The following is a 22,137-nucleotide window of genomic DNA, read 5'->3' as shown; positions in this document are numbered from 1 at the left end:
ATATTTAGAGAAAATAACATAAGACTGGAATTTAAAACCCAAATAGCATGCTTATAATTCCATTTTCCCAAACAAAGTTACTTGATGTTTATCAAAAAAATTTAAATTTAAGCTGTAACTAAAACTCCTTTTGATCTTCTATACCTCATTGACAAGTAAAATCTAGTGAAAACGTGTGTGGATTTACTGTCAAAAAGGTCAAACTAAAGCAGAGAAAGGACTTCTGTGAAAGCAACAGTATTTGTCTTGTTTCTTAAACTATAAAATGCATTTGAAAATGTACTATTGGAACTTAGTAAAATTTTTCACTTAAAAATGATTTTTAAAATTACTGTTTATAATATAAATATTAAAAAAATGAAAAGGAGTGCTCACTGACTGTTAATATTTACTCTCTATAAAGGAAGTCACATTTAATTTCTGTAGATGTCTGGAATGTAAATCTCTTTTAGTCTTTTAATTTTAGACTGATTGTGACATCTGCATATCAAGAATAACTAAATTGTTTTTTCTTATTCGATTGTCCTAGCAGCCTGCTTTTCAATTTGTCACATGCTTTCTAGCGTCTTTATCTTTAAAAAATACAATTTGCTTCTTCTGTCTGCAATGAATATTATTGCAAGTGTAGAAAGAACTTTATTCAGATAGAAAATGTACTACATTCCTAAATTTGTTTGAGCCCCATTAAGTCAAAACCTTGAGGCTTCTTTTCCAATTGAAAAGACATGAAACATACAATTGTAGAGAAACTTTTCAACAAAACATTGTCTGAGCACATTTTCTGTATCCATCTTTTATAGCCACAAGTCAGAATGTTCACATCTCCTTCAGTATGGAGACACAAGCCACATTAGCGGCCTTGGAAATAAGCATCAGGATTTCACTGACTACTCATGAAAGGATACACTAAATTTGCCAAATCCATGAGAACCATACAGAGAAGAGCTAAAAAGATTAGGGGAGGCTTGGGAGTGGGGGTAGGTAATCTCTTGAAGACAGAATAAAAGGATTAGGACTCTTGTCTAGAAAGACAAAGGGTAATTGCTACATATCTGATATCTGTAAAAAATCATCCCCAAAAAATCTATATAGAGAGCTGAGACAAGTAAGGATTTCTTAAGTAAATCATAGGATACTAGAATTGATGAGGACAATAGAATTAAGCCTTAAATTAGAACCTTATGAAAGCATTGTAATCGTAGCACTTTGGGAGGCTTAGGTGGGTGGATTGCTTGAGCCCAGGAATTCCAGACCAGCCTGGGCAACATGGCAAAACCCTGTCTCTACAAAAAAATACAAAAATTAACCGGGCATGGCAGTGTGTGCCTGTAGTCCCAGTTATTCAGGAGGCTAAGGTGTGAAGATCACCTGAGCCTGGGAGGTCAAGACTGCAGTGAACCGTAATTGAGCCACTGTGCTCCAGCCTGGGCGACAGAGGGAGATGCTGTCTCAAAACAAACAAAAAAAAAGAAGAAGAAGAAGAAGAAAAAAAGCAGCAGCAGCTTATGAAAGACAGGTTTTCAAAAGATTTAAAATATTACTACAGCAGGCAGCAGCCTTTAGCTTAGACAACTGATTATTCAAAGAGGTGATACAATATAAAAATAGATTAGGTAAATTAATGTGTGACAGATTCAAACAGCTGCCAAAGAGATGTAGCAGGTTTCAGACATTGATCAGGCCTTGCCCTGTACTCTTCTGTCATCCAAAAAAATATGGCCAGATTAGTATCCCTAAAGCACATCTCTGAGGATGCCTTTCTCTATCCCCCAAATTCTCAGTGATTTACCAAAATATGCAAAATAAAGTCTGAAGTTGTCTGATTTTGCATGACCTCTGGACCATCCCAATCTCCTGTAGTCCCCTTTACATGTCCTATAATCTAGCCAAACTCAACTACTGCAATTTCCTTAATTGCATCCCAAATTTCCCATCTGTTTCCTGGATCTTGCCCTCTTCTCCACTCATATGCCTTTTCCTCTACTGCCACAGGTAAGAATCCTCCCCAATCTTCTAACCCCAACTCAAAGGCCAGCTTCTCTTTGACATTGTCTCTGATCGTTCACTTAAACTTCCTTAGCATCTTCTTTGTGTCATAACAATTATTTATTTATTTATTTATTTATATATGTTTGCCTTTTCTCCACCTTCTATTCCTTTCCCTAGATATCTTCTGCCCTGGAACTTGTCTTTGAACCTCCCTTTGTAGACCCCCTGGTACCTAGTGGGTGTTCATTAAACTCTTATTAATTGAATATTTTTCTCCCGGTGTTAAAGTTTTATGAATATTTATTTTCTTTTCTACAGTCACAAATCAAGAGTTAAAGGTTATCTGAGACTAAAAATGACTTATTTACCTAAAACCAGTGGCTCAGAAGATGATAATGCAGAACAGGCTGAGGAATTAGAGGTGAGATTTTATAAATATTTGGTTAAACTAAAAAATTTTTAATTTCTTATTTTACTGTACTCTGAAGAACAATAACTATTGAATGAAGTTAACATGTGCAATGAAGATTATTTACTTGGATGTTTATTTCACCCAAGCATTAATAGTTTTTCCTCTAAGGATATTTCTGTAGAAGGAATGGCCATTATTGATGGCCTTCTTAAAGGTTAAGGAGTAGAGAATAGAATATAAATCTAGTTTTTCAAAGTTTTCTAAAACTGTATATTCTCCATTAAAGTAAGAACACAATTTAGTATTTTGAAGTTAAATATATGGACATTTTGAGGAGACTCCACTGATTAGGAACTCTTTTATGAAATTTAAGTCCTGTTAATATTCTTATTATGGTGGGAGGGCTCATAGGAAAGGAGGGGAATTAGGGAGCAAGGAAAATTTAAGTGATCTAATAAAGAGCCTTCTGTATGTGGGCCAAGTAGAATTTAACAATTTTCATGGATGACAGGATGAGAGGAAAGTCCAAGTCAAGATTTGTGTAGAGTTACATGCATCTGGAGTAAGCAAGTAGGAGGCAGAAAGTATGTATTTGGAATAGAATTGGATAGGGTTTGGAGACTGGAATCCTAGTTGCACACTCTGTCTAGCCAGACCTGTGTGAGTCATTGAACTTTTCCGAACCTCAGGATCTTGTTTGCAGAGTGACAGGATGGCATCAGATGACCTCGAGGGTTTCTTCCAGCAAAAAAATTTATGATTTGGAAAGGGGTCAAAAAAACACCTGCTCCTTGAGGTTCCCTTTGAAAGCACATTATCATCAAAAAGAAGTATCATTTATTCAGTAGCTGTGTTAGTCCATTTTCATACTGCTGTGAAGAAATACCAGAGACTGGGTAATTTATAAAGCTTTAAAAACAGGTTTAATGGACTCATAGTTCCACATGGCTGGGGAGGTCTCACAATCATGGTGGAAGGTGAAAGAGGAGCAAAGGCACAGCTTATATGGTGGCAGGCAAGAGAGTGTGTGCCAGGGAACTGCCCTTTATAAAACTATCAGATCTCATGAGACTTATTTGCTATCATGAGAACAGCACCGGAAAAACTCACTCTCATGATTCAGTTACCTCTCACTGAGTGCCTACCACGACACGAGGGGATTATAGAAGCTACAATTCAAGATGAGATTTGAGTGGGGACACAGCCAAACCATATTAACAGCAGTTCCTGAAAGCAAAGCACACAGCGTATGGCACCAAATTGCTCTGGAGGGTTCTTATTTGTTGCCTTGCTTAACACTTTCTCCTCTGACTGAGGGCCTGCTTAGGTCTCCATAAGAACAGTGAAGCTGAGGGCCTTCCCCAGGGGCTAGGCTCTACCTCACATGCCCATGTACCTTGAGAAAGAAAAGCTCTAGAACAGGTAGTGAATTTGCAGCAGAGCTTTCTGGGAAAATTTTAAATGCACTAATGAGATTTTGCTTTGCAGGAGAATCTATAATAATAGAAGGAAAGACCTTTTTTTTTTTTTTTGGAGTCAGAGTCTTGCTCTGTGGCCCATGCTGGAGTGCAGTGGTGCAATCTCAGCTTGCTGCAGCCTCTGCCTCCTGGGTTCAAGTAATTCTCATGCCTCAGCCTCCCAAGTAGCTGAGATTACAGGCATGTGCTACCATGCCTGGCTAATTTTTGTATTTTTAGTAGAGACAGAGTTTTACTATGTTGGCCAGGCTGGTCTTGAACTCCTGGCCTCAAGCCGTCCATCTGCCTCGGCTTCCCAAAGTGCTGGGACTACAGGCGTGAGCCACGGCACCCAGCTAGGAAAGAACCTTTTTTCTTCAAATCACAGAGTATAGATAGCCCCTGGTTTGGTGATCAAAGAACTCTCTTCACTTATTTGATTAACTTTTTGTTAGGTATTTTTCTCTGATTTTCGTATAATAATCGTTTGTAAAGTTTTCAAGTATTCATTCAGTAGAAGTTTCTCTACCTGGCTTTTTGGTGTACCAGAGTATCTTGAATAATGGAATTCTGTTTGAAATGAAGGATATCTGCTGTAAAGAAGGAAAATTATTTATTTAGTAACTTGAAAAAATTTAACAGCATTTCATTATTTAGTAACCTGCTCCAAGTTTTGCCCACATGCACGCATCATAGGACCCTATTCACAGTTGAGTTTCTGTGGAGAGAACTGCTTCACTTCATTTTGCGGTCTCATGTGTCAGTGTTTGAATTCCCTCAGAATGCACCTTATAATTTCAGGAGATGTAAGCTTGTAGGAGTTTATTTATGAAAGGCCCTAGGAATTCAAACACATGAATCTGTGCTTATTTACCTTCTGTGTAGCTAATGACTAGAGGAGTCTTGCCTAGTCCTTTGACAGCTAGTTTGTGACTGTATATATAAAATTCTACTATTTAAGGAAAACAATTGTAATTTTGAAATGAAGCTCACTCTTAGGTAGTTTGTATTCTGTAGTAAAGTATGGCTATAATAGATAGTTACGTAACATTTGATTTTTGTACCATTTGCAACTTTAGGGTTAGTTGTATGTATTTTACAAAATTAACATAAAATGTTGGTTGTACCTCTGAATGCTTTCTTTCTGACCCTCTTTGACTTGATTAAATTGTGAGCAATTACATATTGGCTTTGCGGTTAGAAATTAAATAAGGTTCATTGATACTTAGAAAGTTATTTTATAAAGAATAGCAGCTGATACATATTTAATAGGAAGGCCTTCTATCCAAAAAATTGACTGTATAGAGGCATTGTATCCAGTCTTTCTAAGCTGTGTTTGATTGTACAACTCTACTTCCACAAATTTGAGACAGGTCTTTTTTAAGCCCTTAATTAAATGAATTTTTGTTCTTTCTCTTCCTGAATTTACTCAGATAATATAAATACATTAAGCAGACATTTAAGAGAGAAATCTCTAAGAAGCTTTAAAAGAAATATTCTTTTGGTACCATTTTTCTAGCACTGAGTATTTTTATAATCCTTTACAGCAGTAGTGAGAACTATTTTATTAATAAATTGTATTAATCTTAAAGGAAAAGTAATCAATGGTTATATTCAACCAAAAAATGTTAAATTTATATTTTGTCAAAAGAGTAAAATATAAAAACATGTTTTGGGATTGAAACCAGAAACATACAATCTGATTCAATATATGCAAGACTAAATTTTAGGTATGCTACATCCTGTATTATCATAATTTAAGAGAAAGGAAAAGAAAGAAAGAAGGAAGATCAACATGGATGGGCAGACAAAGTAAGAGGATATAAGGAAAGAAGAGAATTAAATTTGGGCAATAAAAAGAAAAAATAGAGATAACAATTCTTATAAAAGAAGTAAAAATTTAAAAAAAAAAAAGAAGAAAGGTTGGGCACAGTGGCTCACGCTGGTAATCCCAGCACTTTGGGAGACCAAGGCAGGAGGATTGCTTGAGCCCAGGAGTTTGAGACCAGCCTGGGCAACATAACGAGACCCCATCTCTACAAAAAAATTAAAAATTAGCTTGGGATGGTAGTACACACCTGAAGCCTGAGGTGGAAGATTTCTTGAGCTCAAGAGGTCAAGGCTGCAGTGAGCTGTGATGGCACCACTGCACTCCAACCTGGGTGTCAGAATGAGACCCTGTCGAGAGAGAGAAGAAAGAGAGAAATTCCCCTCCAGACCTTGTCTCCCAAAATAATTTATTCTGTCATCTTCCTACCCCACTACTCGTCACCTTCCATACAGAGCTAGCCAAACTAGATCAACCTTGCTGCAGAAACCCCTATCCATTTCTCCCTGCTACCAAAAAACATTCCTTTCCTTCCCAGCTCTTTTCCCTGAGGCCTCGTTTTCAGGTCTAGCCTTCCAACGTGGAAGAATTCTCTTCCATCTTGGAAGCAGTCCACTGCCTGTCACACAGCAGTCATTTACTGCTGATCTCCAGGCCTAGAACAGAAGCTCTGTGTATCTAAGGAAATTATTCTGTGTCAGTTATCAAAGCACCAAAAATGTTTGCCACTTTGTCATTTGCTCTTTCTTTTTTTTTAATGTTATTTAGTAGTTTTGGCCATATACAAATGTGGGTGTTTTGTTATCAAATTTATGGATCTTCTCTTTCATGCCTTCAAGGTTTGGTGTCATACTTAACAGTGTCCCACTTTTAAAATATATTTCTAAAATTTTCAAAAGTTTGTTACTACTACTTTTTGGTTTCACTTTTAAACATTTAGATATTATTCAGTCTGTAACTTATCCTGATATAAGGCATGAGGTAGGGATTCAAGTGAAGTTTTTTCCAAATGGGTGCCCATTTTCTAAGTAATCTGCCTATTTTGCCACAGATTTCAAATGTCTTTATCATATTCTAAATTCCTATAAAGTTTTTTTTTTTTTTTTTTTTTTTTTTTTTTTTTTTTTTTTTTTTTTTTTTTTTTTTGAGACAGAGTCTTGCTCTATCGCCCAGGCTGGTATGCAGTGGTGCGATCTCAGCTCACTGCAACCTCTGCCTCCTGGGCTCAAGCAATTCTCCTGCCCCAGCCTCTCGAGTAGCTGGGATTACAGGCGCCCGCCACCATGCCCGGCTAATTTTTGTATTTTTAGTAGAGATGGGGTTTCACCATGTTGGCCAGGCTGGTCTCAAACTCCTGACCTCAAGTGACCCCCTCACCTCAGCTTCCCAAAGTGCTGAGATTGCAGGCATGAACCACTGTGCCTGGCCGGAATTCCTATAAAGTTGAGTTTCTTTCTGGGCAAATCTATTGAGCTGCCTGTCGATGCATGCACCAGAACCACACAGCTTTAACTGTTGTCATTTATAATGTGTTTTTACCTGGTAGGGTTGATCTTCACTTCTTGCTTTTCTTTTTAAAAATTGTGCTGCTTATTCCTGCTTGTTTATGTTTCTGTTGAACTTGAGAGTTGCCTCGTATCTTTTTTTTTTTTTTTTTTCTTATGAGACAGAGTTTCACTCTTGTTGTCCAGGCTGGAGTGCAATGGCGTGATTTCGGCTCACCATCACCTCTGCCTCTCGGGTTCAAGTGATTCTCCTGCCTCAGCCTCCCGAATAACTGGGATTTACAGGCATGCCCCACCACACCTGGCTAATTTTGTATTTTTAGTAGAGATGGGGTTTCTCCATGTTGGTCAGGCTGGTCTCAAACTCCCTACTTCAAGTGATCTGCCCGCCTCGGCCTCCCAAAGTGCTGGAATTATAGGCCTGAGCCACCGCACCTGGCCTATTTTTTTTTTTAATCATAATACAGTTTTGTTGGAATCTTGGCAAATTTATAGATTAACTTGGGAAGAATTGACACCTTTGTGAGACTGAGTCTTCCCAGCCAAGAACAGACTATGTCTTTCCCTTATTTAGGTCTTCTTTTGTGTCCTTTTGGGAGCATTTTAAAGTTTTCTTCACCAGTTTATTTCAGTTTCTAATGCTTTCCTAACCAATCAGTATTTAATAGAATCTTTGACCTACTGCCTTTTCTTTTGTGAGGTTTCTCATATAAAAGCATTAACTCTTGCTACTCTTTTCTATCAATTCCTTACTTTAACTGCCCTAACTAAGGCTTTATGTCAATTTTGCCCCTTGTTAATCTCTGAGAAACCAAACTTCTCAGTGCATTTTTTAAAAATCTTTCTTTGGCTGTTTTATAACTTGATAAAATGCCTTGCCTTGGTCCAGAGGAGAAAGAGAGAAATCAGACAAGGGAATGAGAATGACTTTTCCATCACTAGAGAGTTCACTGTAGCAGTTATTTCTAAATCATTTGCCTTCCCCATCTTGCCCCTCTGTATATTTGACCTTTATCAAATGATTTTTTCCATGTGTCAGATAGTTATTGATTTCTACCGTAAGCAAGGTGCTTTCTCTGTAGGAAAGACAATGACCAATAAGAAATAATCCTTGCCCTTCATTCAGCTGATAATTTAGAGAACAGCCTAAGATTACACTAGTAGTTTAAACTATGCTTCTCAATTTCTCAGTACTTTCCAACTTTCCGTGGTTGTTTATTTAAACGATTTTTTGTCCTTTTTTTCTATTAGATTTTTTAAATTTTTATTTTTGATTGACAATAATTGTATATATTTATGGAGGACAATGTGATGTTTTGATATATACTTACAATGCAAAATGATTAAATCAGGCTAATTAAATCTGTCACCTCACATACTTTTATTACTTTTTTGTTATGAAAATTTTAAATAGATTTGTTTTAAAGTTCTGTTTTATTGTTGTTTTGAGATGGGATCTGGTTCTGTCACCCAGGAAGAACCTGGTGGAAACTTTACAGGCTTGTGCCTTTAAAGTTTTTTTTGAAAAATTTTTAGACAATTTTAAACAAAATTTAAATGGTTATCATTTTTGCAAAAAGAGTCTTCATTATCATAAAGTATTTACATTATGGTCTTAAAAGTTGAGGATTGTTTATTCTGTCTATGCATAATTTCTAAAACTTGATATAATAAATTTCTTTTTAAATTTCCTTTAGCATATAATTTAGAAAGTTAAAAAAATCATGCGTAAACTTAATTGCTGCCATCCTATTTTTCAGCCTGGCTGGGTTGTTTTGGACCAACCAGATGCTGCTTGCCATTTGCAGCAACAACAAGAACCTTCTCCTCTACCTCCAGGGTGGGAAGAGAGGCAGGATATCCTTGGAAGGACCTATTATGTAAACCATGAATCTAGAAGAACACAGTGGAAAAGACCAACCCCTCAGTATGTGCTGATGGCTTTCACAATTTTAATCTGGAAACACTTTAACTACGAATTTTCATTTTGAAGTCATGTCTCAGATGGATTCATAACAGTATAGTGATCCATAAACTATAAGAATACTAGGATTTTTATTGCCCAGGACTTTAAAAATCCTAACTCTGCTGTTTCGTTTTTTAAATGACTTGATAATATTCAAAATTACTTGACTCTAGATACTACCCTTTTAACTGTGTCTTAATTTTAATAGGTTTTTAATTTTATGTAGCCACAAATGGTACATTTTTATTTTTAGGCTGAATTAGAAGTCTTGGAGAATTTTTGTAGTTTGTTATTAAAATATAATAAAATGTTAATTGCTATAGTACTCTATTTTTAAAATATAAATTACTTGTAAAATATAAAGGACTCAATAATAAGGGTATTACGTTAAACGCGCATTTGACAGTCTGGTCAATGTCCACATATTCTAACTTATGTCTCCTCAGTGATTTTTTTTATTATTAGACTGTATATACATTTATAAAATCTCCCATTATTCATATTTATTCTCAAATCCCCTTACATTTTTCCTTCCATATAGTCTTATAAAGTCTTCCTTTAGTCTTCTGTTTGAAACATACTCGTAATTTTTTAATGTGTTCATTAGCCTCCTAATTTTTGGCTTTGATATTTTGTGCCTGATATATGCCAAGCACTTTTATAGATATTTTCTGTTCTCAAATCCTTCCAAAACAAATCAGCAATTCAAGTACTTCATGGCACAGAAGCTTCAGTCTTCATAGAGTGACGTACAGACTGCAAAGCTGAAGACACTATAAATTCTGCAGAATTGCGCTGTTGCATACCTCAGTATTATGGCAAGCCTTACATGAGCAAAATCACAGTTCTTTCACTGTGGCTGATGTCATTTTCAGGTAGCCAAAATCAAATATTTAGGGGGAAAAAAACTGAAGCATTCCCTTAGAACCATGTATCAAAATTATGTTTTCTTTAGCTACGGTACAGTAAGAACTGGTCTTCTGACTAGCCTGAGCTCATGTCGCATTAAATAAATTAACAATAATTTTATTATTAAATATTTGAACAAAATTCTTGATCTGATAGACTGGTTATATTAAATGCAAATAATTAGAATAATATAAATGACTGGGGTAAGGGTGTTCAATCTGATTTTTTTTTATTTTAATTTCTGTGGGTCCCTAGTAGGTATATATGTTTGTGGGGTACATGAGAGGTTTTGATACAGGCATGCAAGGCATAATAATCACATCATGTAAAATGGGGTATCCATCCTCACAAGCCTTTATCCTTTTTGTTACAAACAATCCAATTATAGTCTTCTGGTTGTTTTTAAATGTACAATTAAATTATTATTGACTGTAGTCACCTGTTAAGCTATTAAATACTAGGTCTTATTCATTCTTTCTATTTTTTTTAATACTCATTAACCGTCCAATCTGATTTATTGTACCTCTCCTAAGCTCAGACAAATCTTTACTATTACCTTTTTCAGGACAGGCTCATGACTGTATATTACGAAAAACAGATACCATTACTAATAGATATGTAATTCCTAAACCATTAAGCTTTTCATTATAAAGTTCTTACACCATCTTTCATTCTGCCCTTCACATTCATGCATGGAGTACTCTACTCCTGGCTTAAGACCAATTCTAGAAAATGTACTATCTGATTCACAAAGATGTATGTATGTGTAACTGTATTACTCTTATAATAACATGGCAAAATAATACAATGAAATAATCTATGAAGCATTCTGATATTTATTCATTCAACAAATATTTTTGAGTACCTATATGTGTTGGACATTATCCTAGACATAGTGACAAACTAAAATATCAAATCAGACATGTTATACCTTTTCACAAAACCTTAAACTCCATAAGGTACTCTAAATATACCAGTCTGCCTACCCATGATTGAATCTTTGCATGTTGAAATAGCCTTTGGTCAAAGACAATAAATTTTTTTATTGATGTAATGTAGATTTTTTTTCCAATGATCACAGAATCTTTGACAATCATTTTAACTACTTAAGACATGGATGATGGCTTTTTATACTTCCAATATAGGGACAACCTAACAGATGCTGAGAATGGCAACATTCAACTGCAAGCACAACGTGCATTTACCACCAGGCGGCAGATATCCGAGGAAACAGAAAGTGTTGACAACCGAGAGTCTTCCGAGGTATAAGTAGTTTCCTAGTTCTCCTTGAAAGACACATGCTATAGCAATAAAGTATGTGTGGCTCAAGCTTATTCTGTTCATTTTAGAACTGGGAAATTATAAGAGAAGATGAAGCCACCATGTATAGCAGCCAGGCCTTCCCATCACCTCCACCATCAAGTAACTTGGATATTCCAACTCATCTTGCAGAAGAATTGAATGCCAGACTCACCATTTTTGGAAATTCAGCCATGAGCCAGCCAGCATCCAGCTCAGTAAGACGCTCTTAGATTTTGTTACGGCTTCAGTAGTTTATATTATACATATTATACTATTCAACAACTAACTTTTATGTAAAATTTTGTCTTAAATGCAATAATATGTAATAATACGTTAGGGACCTTGGGACTTTACAACATGGTCATTTTTCAAATATCCTCATTAGTAGTATGGACCAGAGTCATGGCATCCAAATTTCCATTATGTCAGTGCCCTCCAGTCAAAAATCACTAGGGACACATTTTTCATTGAACAAGTTGGGTTTATTATTCATTTCAGCAAGGGAGAACACGCACCATTGGTGTTTTGGTAGCAGAATGTTAGAAAAGACTTCAGGGATTTGGGCTCCTGTTAGGTGATTTTGAAGAGGGTTTTAGGAAGCAGGACTTTGCTCTACATGAGATGCTGTTGGGAAGCAGGGATAATTCTATGATTTTGTATCTCAAATCTTATCTGTAGTGAGGCTAAAGCTATGATTAGCAAAGTAGAACAGTCACTCACATTTGCCAGGATGGGGAAATGTTTGGTATTTTGTGGCTTGGACAATGTTCATGTTTTGTCTATATTCAGCCACGATTACAGAGTGGTCTTGATTTTGTCTTGATCTTACCTATGAGTGCCAGGCCAGCTCTTGGATGTTAGGGACTGCTTTTCTCTCTCCTAGTTATGCTGAAGTTGGTTTTTTGTTTGTTTGTTTGTTTGTTTGTTTTGAGACATCTCACTCTGTCACCTAGACTAGAGTGCAGTGGTGCTATCTCGGCTTACTGCAAACTCCGTCTCCAGCTTCAGGCAATTCTCATGCCTCAGCCTCCTGAATAGCTGAGATTACAGGTGCACACCACCACGCCCAGCTAATTTTTGTATTTTTAGTAGAGATGGAGGAGTTTCACCCTGTTGGCCAGGCTAGTCTTGAACTCCTGGCCTCAAGTGATCCACCTGCCTCAGACTCCCAAAGTGCTGGGATTACAGGCATGAGCCACTGCTTCTGGCCTGAAGTTTTAACATTATATCACAGATGTCACCAACAGGTATATATGAATAAGAACTGATATACTTTGACTAAACAAGGAGATAGATGACATTTTCACTTCAGCCACCACTGTAAAAACTGTTGTCCATAGGGTTCAGAATAAAGTATCCCAGCATATGCTTCCACGATGAGAACTTCATAGCTAGCTGTCTAATATGTATCATCAAGGGAGACTGAGTAGAAGACAAAGATTATTCTCTGAGGATGCTATTTGTCATTTCCAGTTGAGGTTTCCCTGCCTTTCATTTAGTTAGTAAATATTTATTGAGAGCTGATCACATATATGCAAAGTACTATATGCTAGTTACTGAGGATACATCAGTCAATAAAATTAACAATATCTCCTGCCTTCATGGGACTTATATTCTAGTGCAGAGGAAAGCAAACTACAACCGGTGGGCCAAATCGGCAGCTGCCTGTTATGAATAATTACCATTGGAATACAGCTACATCATTTGTTTTGGTATTGCCCATCTCTGCTTTCACACGACATCATCTGAATTAAGTAGTTACAGCAGCAACCATATGGCCCACAGCCAGTATTTACTGTCTGGATCTTAACAGGAAATGTGTGCTAACCTCTGCTCTAGCATCTTCTTCAAGAAGCTTCACAGTAGATAGTTGTACGTGAATATGAATATCTGCCAGTAAATCCGCCTGCCTGCCTCCTGCCCTTCCTTTCTTCCATTTGTCTGTTCTGTCTTCCATTCATTTCATTTTTTCACAGGGGAGTGGGACAGGTCAGTCAAAGACCTAAACTACATTAGGCCGGGCGTGGTGGCTCATGCCTATAATCCCAGCACTTTGGGAGGCTGGGATTACAGATGGGTTGAAGTCAGGAGTTCAAGACCAGCCTGGGCAACATGGCGAAACCTTGTCACTACTAAAAATACAAAAATTAGCTCGGTGTGGTGGTGCACACCTGTAATCCCAGCTACTTGGGAGGCTGAGATTGGAAGAATTGCTTGAACCCAGGAGGCAGAGGTTGCAGTGAGCCGAGATTGCACCATTGCACTTCAGCTTGGGTGACAGAGTGAAACTCCGTCTCAAGAAAAAAAAAGAATAAACCGTATTGATTTGCTGATGATAAATCACATACGATCCCATTCCCCTTCTTCCTGGTATTTTTTTTTACTTAAAGTAATACATGGTAACCATATAGTGTAATACTATGCAGCCATTGAAGAGAACAAGGTGGGCTTGATTGTATATGTTGGATGGAACAGTCCCTAAGAGATGCTGGTAAATGAAAAACAGCAAGGTACAGAACAGTGTGTTTGTTACACCAGAATTTATGTAAATTATTTAAATGCAGAGCATAAATATGTGTATAATTTACTCGAGGACTAAACAGGAAACTAATAACTTTGCTTGCCTCCGAAGAGAGGCAAAGAATGAGCAGGATATATATTGTTTGTACCTTTTGTTTTTTTGAGATAGGGTCTCACTCTGTCGCCCAGGCTGGAGTGCAGTAGCATGATCATAGCTCACTGCAACCTCAAACTTCTGGGCTCAAGGGATTCTCCCACCTCAGCCTCTGGAGTAGCTGGTACTACAGGCACATGCCATTGTACCCCTGCTAATTTTTAAAAAAATTTTTTGTAAAGACTTGGTATAGTATTGTTTCCCAGGCTCCTTTTGAATTTTATAACATGTATGAGTGTTACCTATTTTAAAAAATATTTTTAAAGCACTGTATGGTTATGGTTACAAATTGAGATTGTATTTAGGTATATAAAATAAAATTTAAGACTGGGCATCTTGGCTCACACCTGTAATCCCAGCACTTTGAGAGGTCAAGGCAGGCAGATCACATGAGGTTAGGAGTTCGAGACCAGCCTGGCCAACATGGCGAAACCCCGTCTCTAATACAAAAATTAGCCGGGTGCGGTGGCGCGTGTCTGTAATCCCAGCTACTCGGTAGGCTGAGGCAAGAGAATTGCTTGAACCTGGGAGGTGGAGGTTGCAGTGAGACAAGATCGCACCACCATACTCCAGCCTGGGCATCAGAGCAAGACTCTGTCTCAAAAAAATAAATAAATAATAAATAAAAATTAAACCTTCCATCTTACCACTAATATATGCTCCCTCAGTTACTATTAGTGGTCAAAGACCTAAAGAATAAATGATACTGATTTGCTGGTGATAAATCACATGCATACATATATAGAAACTTTTTCTGTATATTCATAAACATGCATGCATACACATATATTTATAGATGATTTTTTAACCTGAGATCATCTTAAACATACTTTTTGGTAACTTGCTTTTTTCACTTGCTGTCTCTTAGACATTGAACCATTTCAGTACATATAGGTGTACTCCTTTAAAAACCAACTAAAACAGTCATTAAACTCTGGCATATTCCATTGTACAAGTAACCCTTAAGGCATTTCACCAGTCTCCTATTGAAAGACTTTAGATTGTTTACAGTACTATTATAAACAGTACTACAGTGGATATTCTGATTTAATTTGTATGTGCATTGTAAATTTTGATGTCATTAAATAACAAAACTAAGATATTTCAGATAGTGATAATAGCATGTATAGAAAAACATAAGGAAAGAAAGAACATGAGATTTCCAGGAAACAAGTAGTCTGGAATGTCCAGGGGGTAGACTGCGAAGTGGGAAGTGGCTGAAGAAGTCAGGAAGAGGCAGGTCGTGGTGTTCAGGAAGCATTGTTTTCTGTGTTGTCATTGGCTTCAGCTCCAGAAGGACAGGACTGGCTGTGCATTGCAGGATGCTCTGAGCCTGCAGCGTGCAGCATGGAGAATGGACTTAAGGAAGTAAGACTTGCAACGGGGAAACCTATTAGGATATTGCTGCCATTGTAATCAAAGTGACAAAAGATGAAACTTGAAGTTAAAACAACAATAAAACTAGTAACTAAAGTGGAGAGGGAGTGTATTTGAGAATGGTTTCTGTGAAACATTCAAGAGAAGGTGTCCAGGAGGCAGTCCAGCACCGGGGGCATGGGAGCTGGATGTGTGAAGGTGTCCACGTGGGGGGCTGAGAGCGACCACGTGACTCAGCCTGCACTTTCAACATTTGCATCCTAGCCAGCCTTCTCTCTTCTGCCCTGTCATATTTACCCTCACTACCTTAGCTGTCACTCAAAGGCAAATCACAAATCTCAAGGTATTCTTCTGTTGTCTTGTTTTTTTACAAGAATCATTCCAGCAGAAGAGGCAGCTTACAAGCCTATACTTTTGAGGAACAACCTACACTTCCTGTGGTGAGTTTTACCCTCTCCCATCCATCAATAAAAATATAAAACTCAGCATCTCTTTTTATTTTTTGGAAGATTGAGTGTGAACGTTTGCCTTACAGGGAGCCAATACAGCACAGAATGTAGGCTCCAGGTGGTGATGTTCAGGGAAGGGGCTTAAAGACAAAACATGGAGAACCGTCTCTCCCATGATAAAAGCAAAGTCTCTGCATGCTGGTGACTGTGGGTGGTATCTGGGCTTGTCAGTTGAAGTGCTGTGCTGGCTAGAGGTGATCCGCTGCATACGGCATACAATTCAGGATCACTGTGTCCATTTGCTGATGTTCTGCACGTGCACATGGCATCCAGCAGCCATGTCTGCCCTGTACATGAAGCATAGCCAGGGTTTCATCACTCAGGCGTGCACTGGCATTCACATGCCCGGCAGCCAGGCTGGAGTTTATCAGTCCTTGGTCTGTTTCTTCCCTGCAATATCACATCCACCAGTCTACTAAGGCCTTCTGCTTCCTGCCCAGTGCTGTCCCAGCCACAGCCTGGATGGCAGCTTGGACCTTAACCCTGCCTCCATCCTCTTCCTAACACAAGCCTCACTACTGAATTTGTCTCTGTTTTCCAGAAGCCCTACTTGTTTTTGAAACCAAAGTAAAACTCCCAGGCTCCCAGCCTCTTCAGCCTACCCTTCTCCTTATCCCCCAACAGAAGCCTCCTGCTGCCTTCATTCCTGTCTATGCTTTTTCTTCCAAGCAGACTGTTCCCATGTCCTGATTCTCTCCCACTTCTGAGTCTGTGTGCATTCCATTTCCCCACTTGGAATGGCTTTCTCATTTTCTTCCCCAACCATCTGGAACTTTGAATGGCAGTCTAGATATCAGCTTTGAAAAGTAGGGTATGTTCTAGTGCAGGAATGCAGAGTCTCCAAAATCCTCATCCCATGAGTGGGTTATCTGTCTAAATAACACCCTGCACTAAGAAAGGGACACAGATCCTGTGCTGAGGAATGAGAGGTCACCCACCTATGCATCATTGTTCTGGTCAGTATTGACCATCAACAAGAGGACAGATGCCATTGAAAGACTATCATCGCCAGCCTTACTCTCACTCACTGTCATCTGTCCAGCCTCCTCCATTAGATCAGAGCCCGCTCAAGCTGAGTTCCATGGTATTTTTCCCTCTGCACGTTATAATGTCCTCTATACAATGAATATGTGGAAGTTCTCTTTGACTGACAGACATTCACCCAAGACACAATTTTAGGTGGACCGGATGAGCAGCAGAATCTCGAGATGATTTATATTTTAGTACCAGAAAAGTTGTTTCCACGCCTTTTTTTTCCTTCAATACATTGATTGGGTTTTTTTTTTTTAAGAGCTTTCTTGGAGTATAATTTACATACCATAAAATCCACCCATGTTTGATCATACAATTAAAGAGGTTTTGTAAATTTATACAGTTACGGAGACATCACCACAATCAAGTTTAAGAAACTTCTGTCACCCCCAAAAGTTCCCTCAATCCCTATGCCTACTCTCAGTTGCAAGCAACTGCTCATCTGCTCTCTATTGCTACAGTTTTTGCCTTTTCTAGAAATCTCATGTAAAGGGACTCGTAGGGTGTAGGCTTACGTGTCTGACCTTTTTCACTTAGCATGCTGTTTTTCACATAGACCCATGTTATTGCATGCCTCTATTAGTGCACGGTATTCCACTACAGAGATACATCCACTACATTTATCTATTCACCAGCTGATGGACACTTGTAGAACTGGGCAGCATTTAAATCCATCATTTTGTGATGTAACAGCTCATCACAACTGTCCCCAAAGTACGTAGGACTCCTGTGTATTTAGTAAGTGGTGTCTTCATTGTAGAGACTGGTGGTGATGGTTTTTATGTTGTAAGCCACCTTAGGGAGCCACACCAAACCAGGGCTTATCTGGTTCTAAATGACAACAGGAAGGCCAGATTTAGGACTTTTTTTTTTTTTTTTTGGCGGGGACGGAGTCTCGCTCTGTTACCCAGGCTGGAGTGCCAGGCGATCTCGGCTCACTGCAACCTCTGCCTCCTGGGTTCAAGTGATTCTCCTGCTTCAGCCTCCCGAGTAGCTGGACTACAGACATGCACCACCATGCCCAGCTAATTTTTGTTTTTTTGAGTCGGAGTTTTGCTCAGTTGCCCAGGCTAGAGTGCAGTGGTGCAATCTCAGCTCACTGTAACCTCTGCCTCCCGGTTCAAGCAGTTCTTCTGTCTCAGCCTCCTGAGTAGCTGGGATTACAGGTGCCCACCACCATGCCTAGCTATTTTTTTTGTATTTTTAGTAGAGACGAGTTTTCACCATGTTGGCCAGGCTGGCCTCGACTTCCTGAACTCAGGTGATCCACCCACCTCAGCCCCCAAAAGTGCTGGGATTACAGGGGTGAGCCATCATGCCCAGCCTGGATTTAGGACTATTTTAAGTAAGCCTGGAAATAACCAGACCTCTCTTTATTCATTTGTAACAAACTATGATAAATAGCATCTCTTAGCTTTTAGAGAAACAAGGCAGGAGTAACTGTTGATTCAGCAGATAAGCATGATTTCTGTTGTTAGATTACCTGGGTTCAAATCTCAGCTCCATTCCTTCGAAGCCATGTCGCTTAACAAGTTACTTCCATTACTCTCGGCCTTTTGGCTAAGATCAAGTATAGTAACAAGTTACTTCCATATTGTAAGCTTCTGTTTACTCACCAGTAAAATGAGCCAGTATTAGTAATTATCTCATTGAAATTCAGGTGGGAAGTAAATGACGTTATCTGTGTTAAACAGGACACGTGCTTGTTATTGTTGGTATGTTTTATTAGGGTTGTTATCACTCTCATTATTAATGTTCTAGTGTTTTTTTTTCCCAAGTGAAGTACTGTACACTTTATTTTGCACATTTTAAGATATTTAAAATGTGGTTTATTTCACTAAAATGTATAATTTACCCATTTTTATTATAATACATGGTTTTAGTTCAAAATAAAATATAATTTGTTTTAAAGCAAACAAGTAGTGAAGAAGGGATGTGGTGTTTTTTAAAGGATTCTTTCTTATTAATATTTAATTCTTCTGGCCAGGCACAGTGGTTCATGCCTGTAATCCCAGCACTTTGGGGAGGCCAAGGCAGGTGGATCACTTGAGATCAGGAGTTCGAGACCAGCCTGGCCAATATGGTGAAACCCTGTTGATACTAAAAATAAAAAAATTAGCTGGGTGTGTTAGCACATGCCTGTAATCCCAGCTACTCGGGAGGCTGAGGCACAAGAATAGCTTGAACCCGGGAGGCAGAGGTTGCAGTGAGCCGAGATCATACCACTGCACTCCAGCCTGGGCAACAGAGCAAGACCCTGTCTCTCTCTCTCTCTCTCACTCTCTCAGAAAAGGCAAATATATATATATATATATATATATATATATATATATTTCTTTCTTTCTTTCTAGAAAAGGCAAAACTGTAGTAACAGAGCAGATGAGTGGTTGCTTGGGGCTGAGAGTAGACATAGGGACAGAGGGAACTTTTGGGGGTGATAGAAGAATTCTTAAACTTGATGTATTTAATTCTTCTGTTATTCTTCACTTTAGCTTTTGCCTACTTCATCTGGATTACCACCAGGTTGGGAAGAAAAACAAGATGAAAGAGGAAGATCATATTATGTAGATCACAATTCCAGAACGACTACTTGGACAAAGCCCACTGTACAGGTATCCTGTAATCTATCAACTTGCTTTCTTACAGGATTTAAACTGTCACATCCCTATGTAAACTATTACATCACTTTGTAGTATACACTGGATACTTCTAGCACCTTCTTTTTTTTTTTTTTATTTTTTTGAGATGAAGTCTCACTCTTGTCGCCCAGGCTGGAGTGCAATGGCGTGATCGTGGCTCACTGCACCTCTGCCTCCTGGGTTCAAGCGATTCTCCTGCCTCACCCTCCTGAGTAGATGGGATTACAGGTGCCCGCCACCACACCTGGCTAATTTTTGTATTTTTAGTAGAGACAGGGTTTCACCATGTTGGCCAGGCTGATCTGAAACTCCTGACCTCAGGTGATCCACCCACCTCAGTCTCCTAAAGTGCTGGGATTACAGGCATGAGCCACCGTGCCTGGCCATAGCATCTTCTAATTATTTATATTCTGACACTGATGTTAAGTGTCTACCTTTTCCTATGAATCTCTAATATACACGAATTACCACTTGTTATTATATAAAACAAGTACAAATGAGAATAAAAGGAAAAAGCAAATGATCTCGTCTTTGGGTATTTTTGTAATTTGAATAGTTCAGATCATTATTTTAACTAAAAGATAATCTTGGCGACTGGGATCTATTAAAGAAGTTTATGCTGGGCCGGGCAAGGTGGCTCACGCCTGTAATCCCAGCACTTTGGGAGGCCAAGGTGGGAGGATCACGTGAGGTCAGGAGTTCAAGATCAGCCTGACCAACATGGAGAAACCCCATCTCTACCAAAAATACAAAAATTAGCCAGGCATGGTGGCGCATGCCTGTAATCCCATCTACTCAGGAGGCTGAGGCAGGAGAATCGCTTGAACCCGGGAGGCGGAGGTTGCGGTGAGCCGAGATTATGCCATTGCGCTCCATCCTGGGCAACAAGAGCGAAACTCCATCTCAAAAAAAAAAAAGTTTATTCTGATGACACCTCACCCTTGGCAACAGTGTCATCTATAATATTTCCTTGTAAGTGTTTAGCAAAATATTTATTTTCTCTTATCACCATGTCTCTTGTTGAGAAATGTTTTAACATTGAAAAGCACAGAGAATAATATAGCAAATGCACATATTGTTTACACTCAGAATTACCATCATTAACAAGTTACCATATTTCTAGACATTTTATTTTTAAAAATAAAGTCTTATAGATTAAATTCCTTTTAGCCAAGCTCTTGGTCCCATTCCCCAGGGGGAACCACCATCTTGAATTTGTTGTGTTTTCTAGCCTTTTTTATATACTTAGATAAAGAGTTTAAAAATGTAAAATAAAATTAGCTGGGCGTGGTGGTGCATGCCTGTAATCCCAGCTACTTGGGAGGCTAAGGCAGGAGAATTGCTGGAACCCGGCAGGCAGAGGTTACAGTGAGCGGAGATTGCGCCCCTGTACTCCAGCCTGGGCAACAGATCAAAACTCCATCTGAAAAAAAAAAAAAAGAAAAGAAAATGTAAAATATTGTTTATATGCCTGTGTTTCTAATTTTGCAACGAGAGAACACTCATTTTATTTTATAGAATGAGGTGCTGCTTGATAAAAAAAAAACTTTGCATTGATGTTGTGGCCCTGTAAGTCTACACCTTTTTGCTTAACATTGTTTTAAAGCTCTGTCCATGTTGTTATTTATAGATCCAGTGTATTTCTCTTAACTACTAATATTCCATCATGAATATATCGCATTTCAATTATCCATTTCTGTGGTAGATATTTGCCATTCATTTTGTCTGCCCATCATTTGAATCTACCTCTGTGTATGAGGAATTCCCCATCCTGCGAGTTCTGGGAAAACAAAGACGACCTCCTCCTATAAGCACCAGAGCTCCCCTTGCAGCTAGGGCTTGAGCTTGCAGACCTCGCTCCTTCAGTCAGATGCACCCACAGCATACTGTTAACTAACATCTTACTGCTTGAGAATTAGTTGAAAAATTATAAATTACTGTAAAAATAAAGTTTTACAAAATAATTTATTGGAAAAATGTTATTAAATGTAATGCATTATTGAAATGTTGGGAAAATATTAACATGCCATAACTACATTTGAAGATGAGCCTCAAATATTTAGAGTCTCTTTAATGGAGGGTGTGTATTCTATTTGCAGGTTAAGTTACCTTTTTAACTGCATCTATTTGTGAGTTCTCTCTATAAAATATTACAATATGATTGCATTAATGTGCTAGGCCACAGTGGAGACCAGTCAGCTGACCTCAAGCCAGAGTTCTGCAGGCCCTCAATCACAAGCCTCCACCAGTGATTCAGGCCAGCAGGTGACCCAGCCATCTGAAATTGAGCAAGGATTCCTTCCTAAAGGCTGGGAAGTCCGGCATGCACCAAATGGGAGGCCTTTCTTTATTGACCACAACACTAAAACCACCACCTGGGTAACTTTGATACTTTTCCATTTAAATTTATAACAACAATAATCATCTCTTATGTATAGTTCCTTAAAATCTTTAAGTATATATTAGTATAACCTATGTTTCCTAATATTCATTGAAAGGTATATTGAATTCTTAATAATATTATTTGTATTCAGGAGA

At 38.4% G+C, this 22,137-nt stretch overlaps 1 protein-coding gene across 2 annotated transcripts in view; it reads left to right on the top strand.

Moving 5' to 3' along the window:
* NEDD4 (NEDD4 E3 ubiquitin protein ligase) overlaps positions 1-22,137 on the top strand; it is a 165,041-nt gene that overhangs the window by 119,466 nt on the left and 23,438 nt on the right. For both annotated transcript variants that reach the window (XM_003827870.5, XM_003827871.6), the window contains 7 exons: positions 2,308-2,410; positions 8,952-9,118; positions 11,212-11,329; positions 11,416-11,583; positions 15,794-15,859; positions 19,453-19,572; positions 21,778-21,978. In XM_003827870.5, the coding sequence (XP_003827918.1) occupies positions 2,308-2,410; positions 8,952-9,118; positions 11,212-11,329; positions 11,416-11,583; positions 15,794-15,859; positions 19,453-19,572; positions 21,778-21,978 (943 nt within the window). The remainder of the gene's footprint in view (positions 1-2,307; positions 2,411-8,951; positions 9,119-11,211; positions 11,330-11,415; positions 11,584-15,793; positions 15,860-19,452; positions 19,573-21,777; positions 21,979-22,137) is intronic.

The sequence above is a fragment of the Pan paniscus genome, chromosome 16, assembly GCF_029289425.2.
Source record: "Pan paniscus chromosome 16, NHGRI_mPanPan1-v2.0_pri, whole genome shotgun sequence".
Taxonomy (NCBI): Eukaryota; Metazoa; Chordata; class Mammalia; order Primates; family Hominidae; genus Pan; species Pan paniscus.
This window is presented reverse-complemented; position numbering and strand designations above follow the sequence as displayed.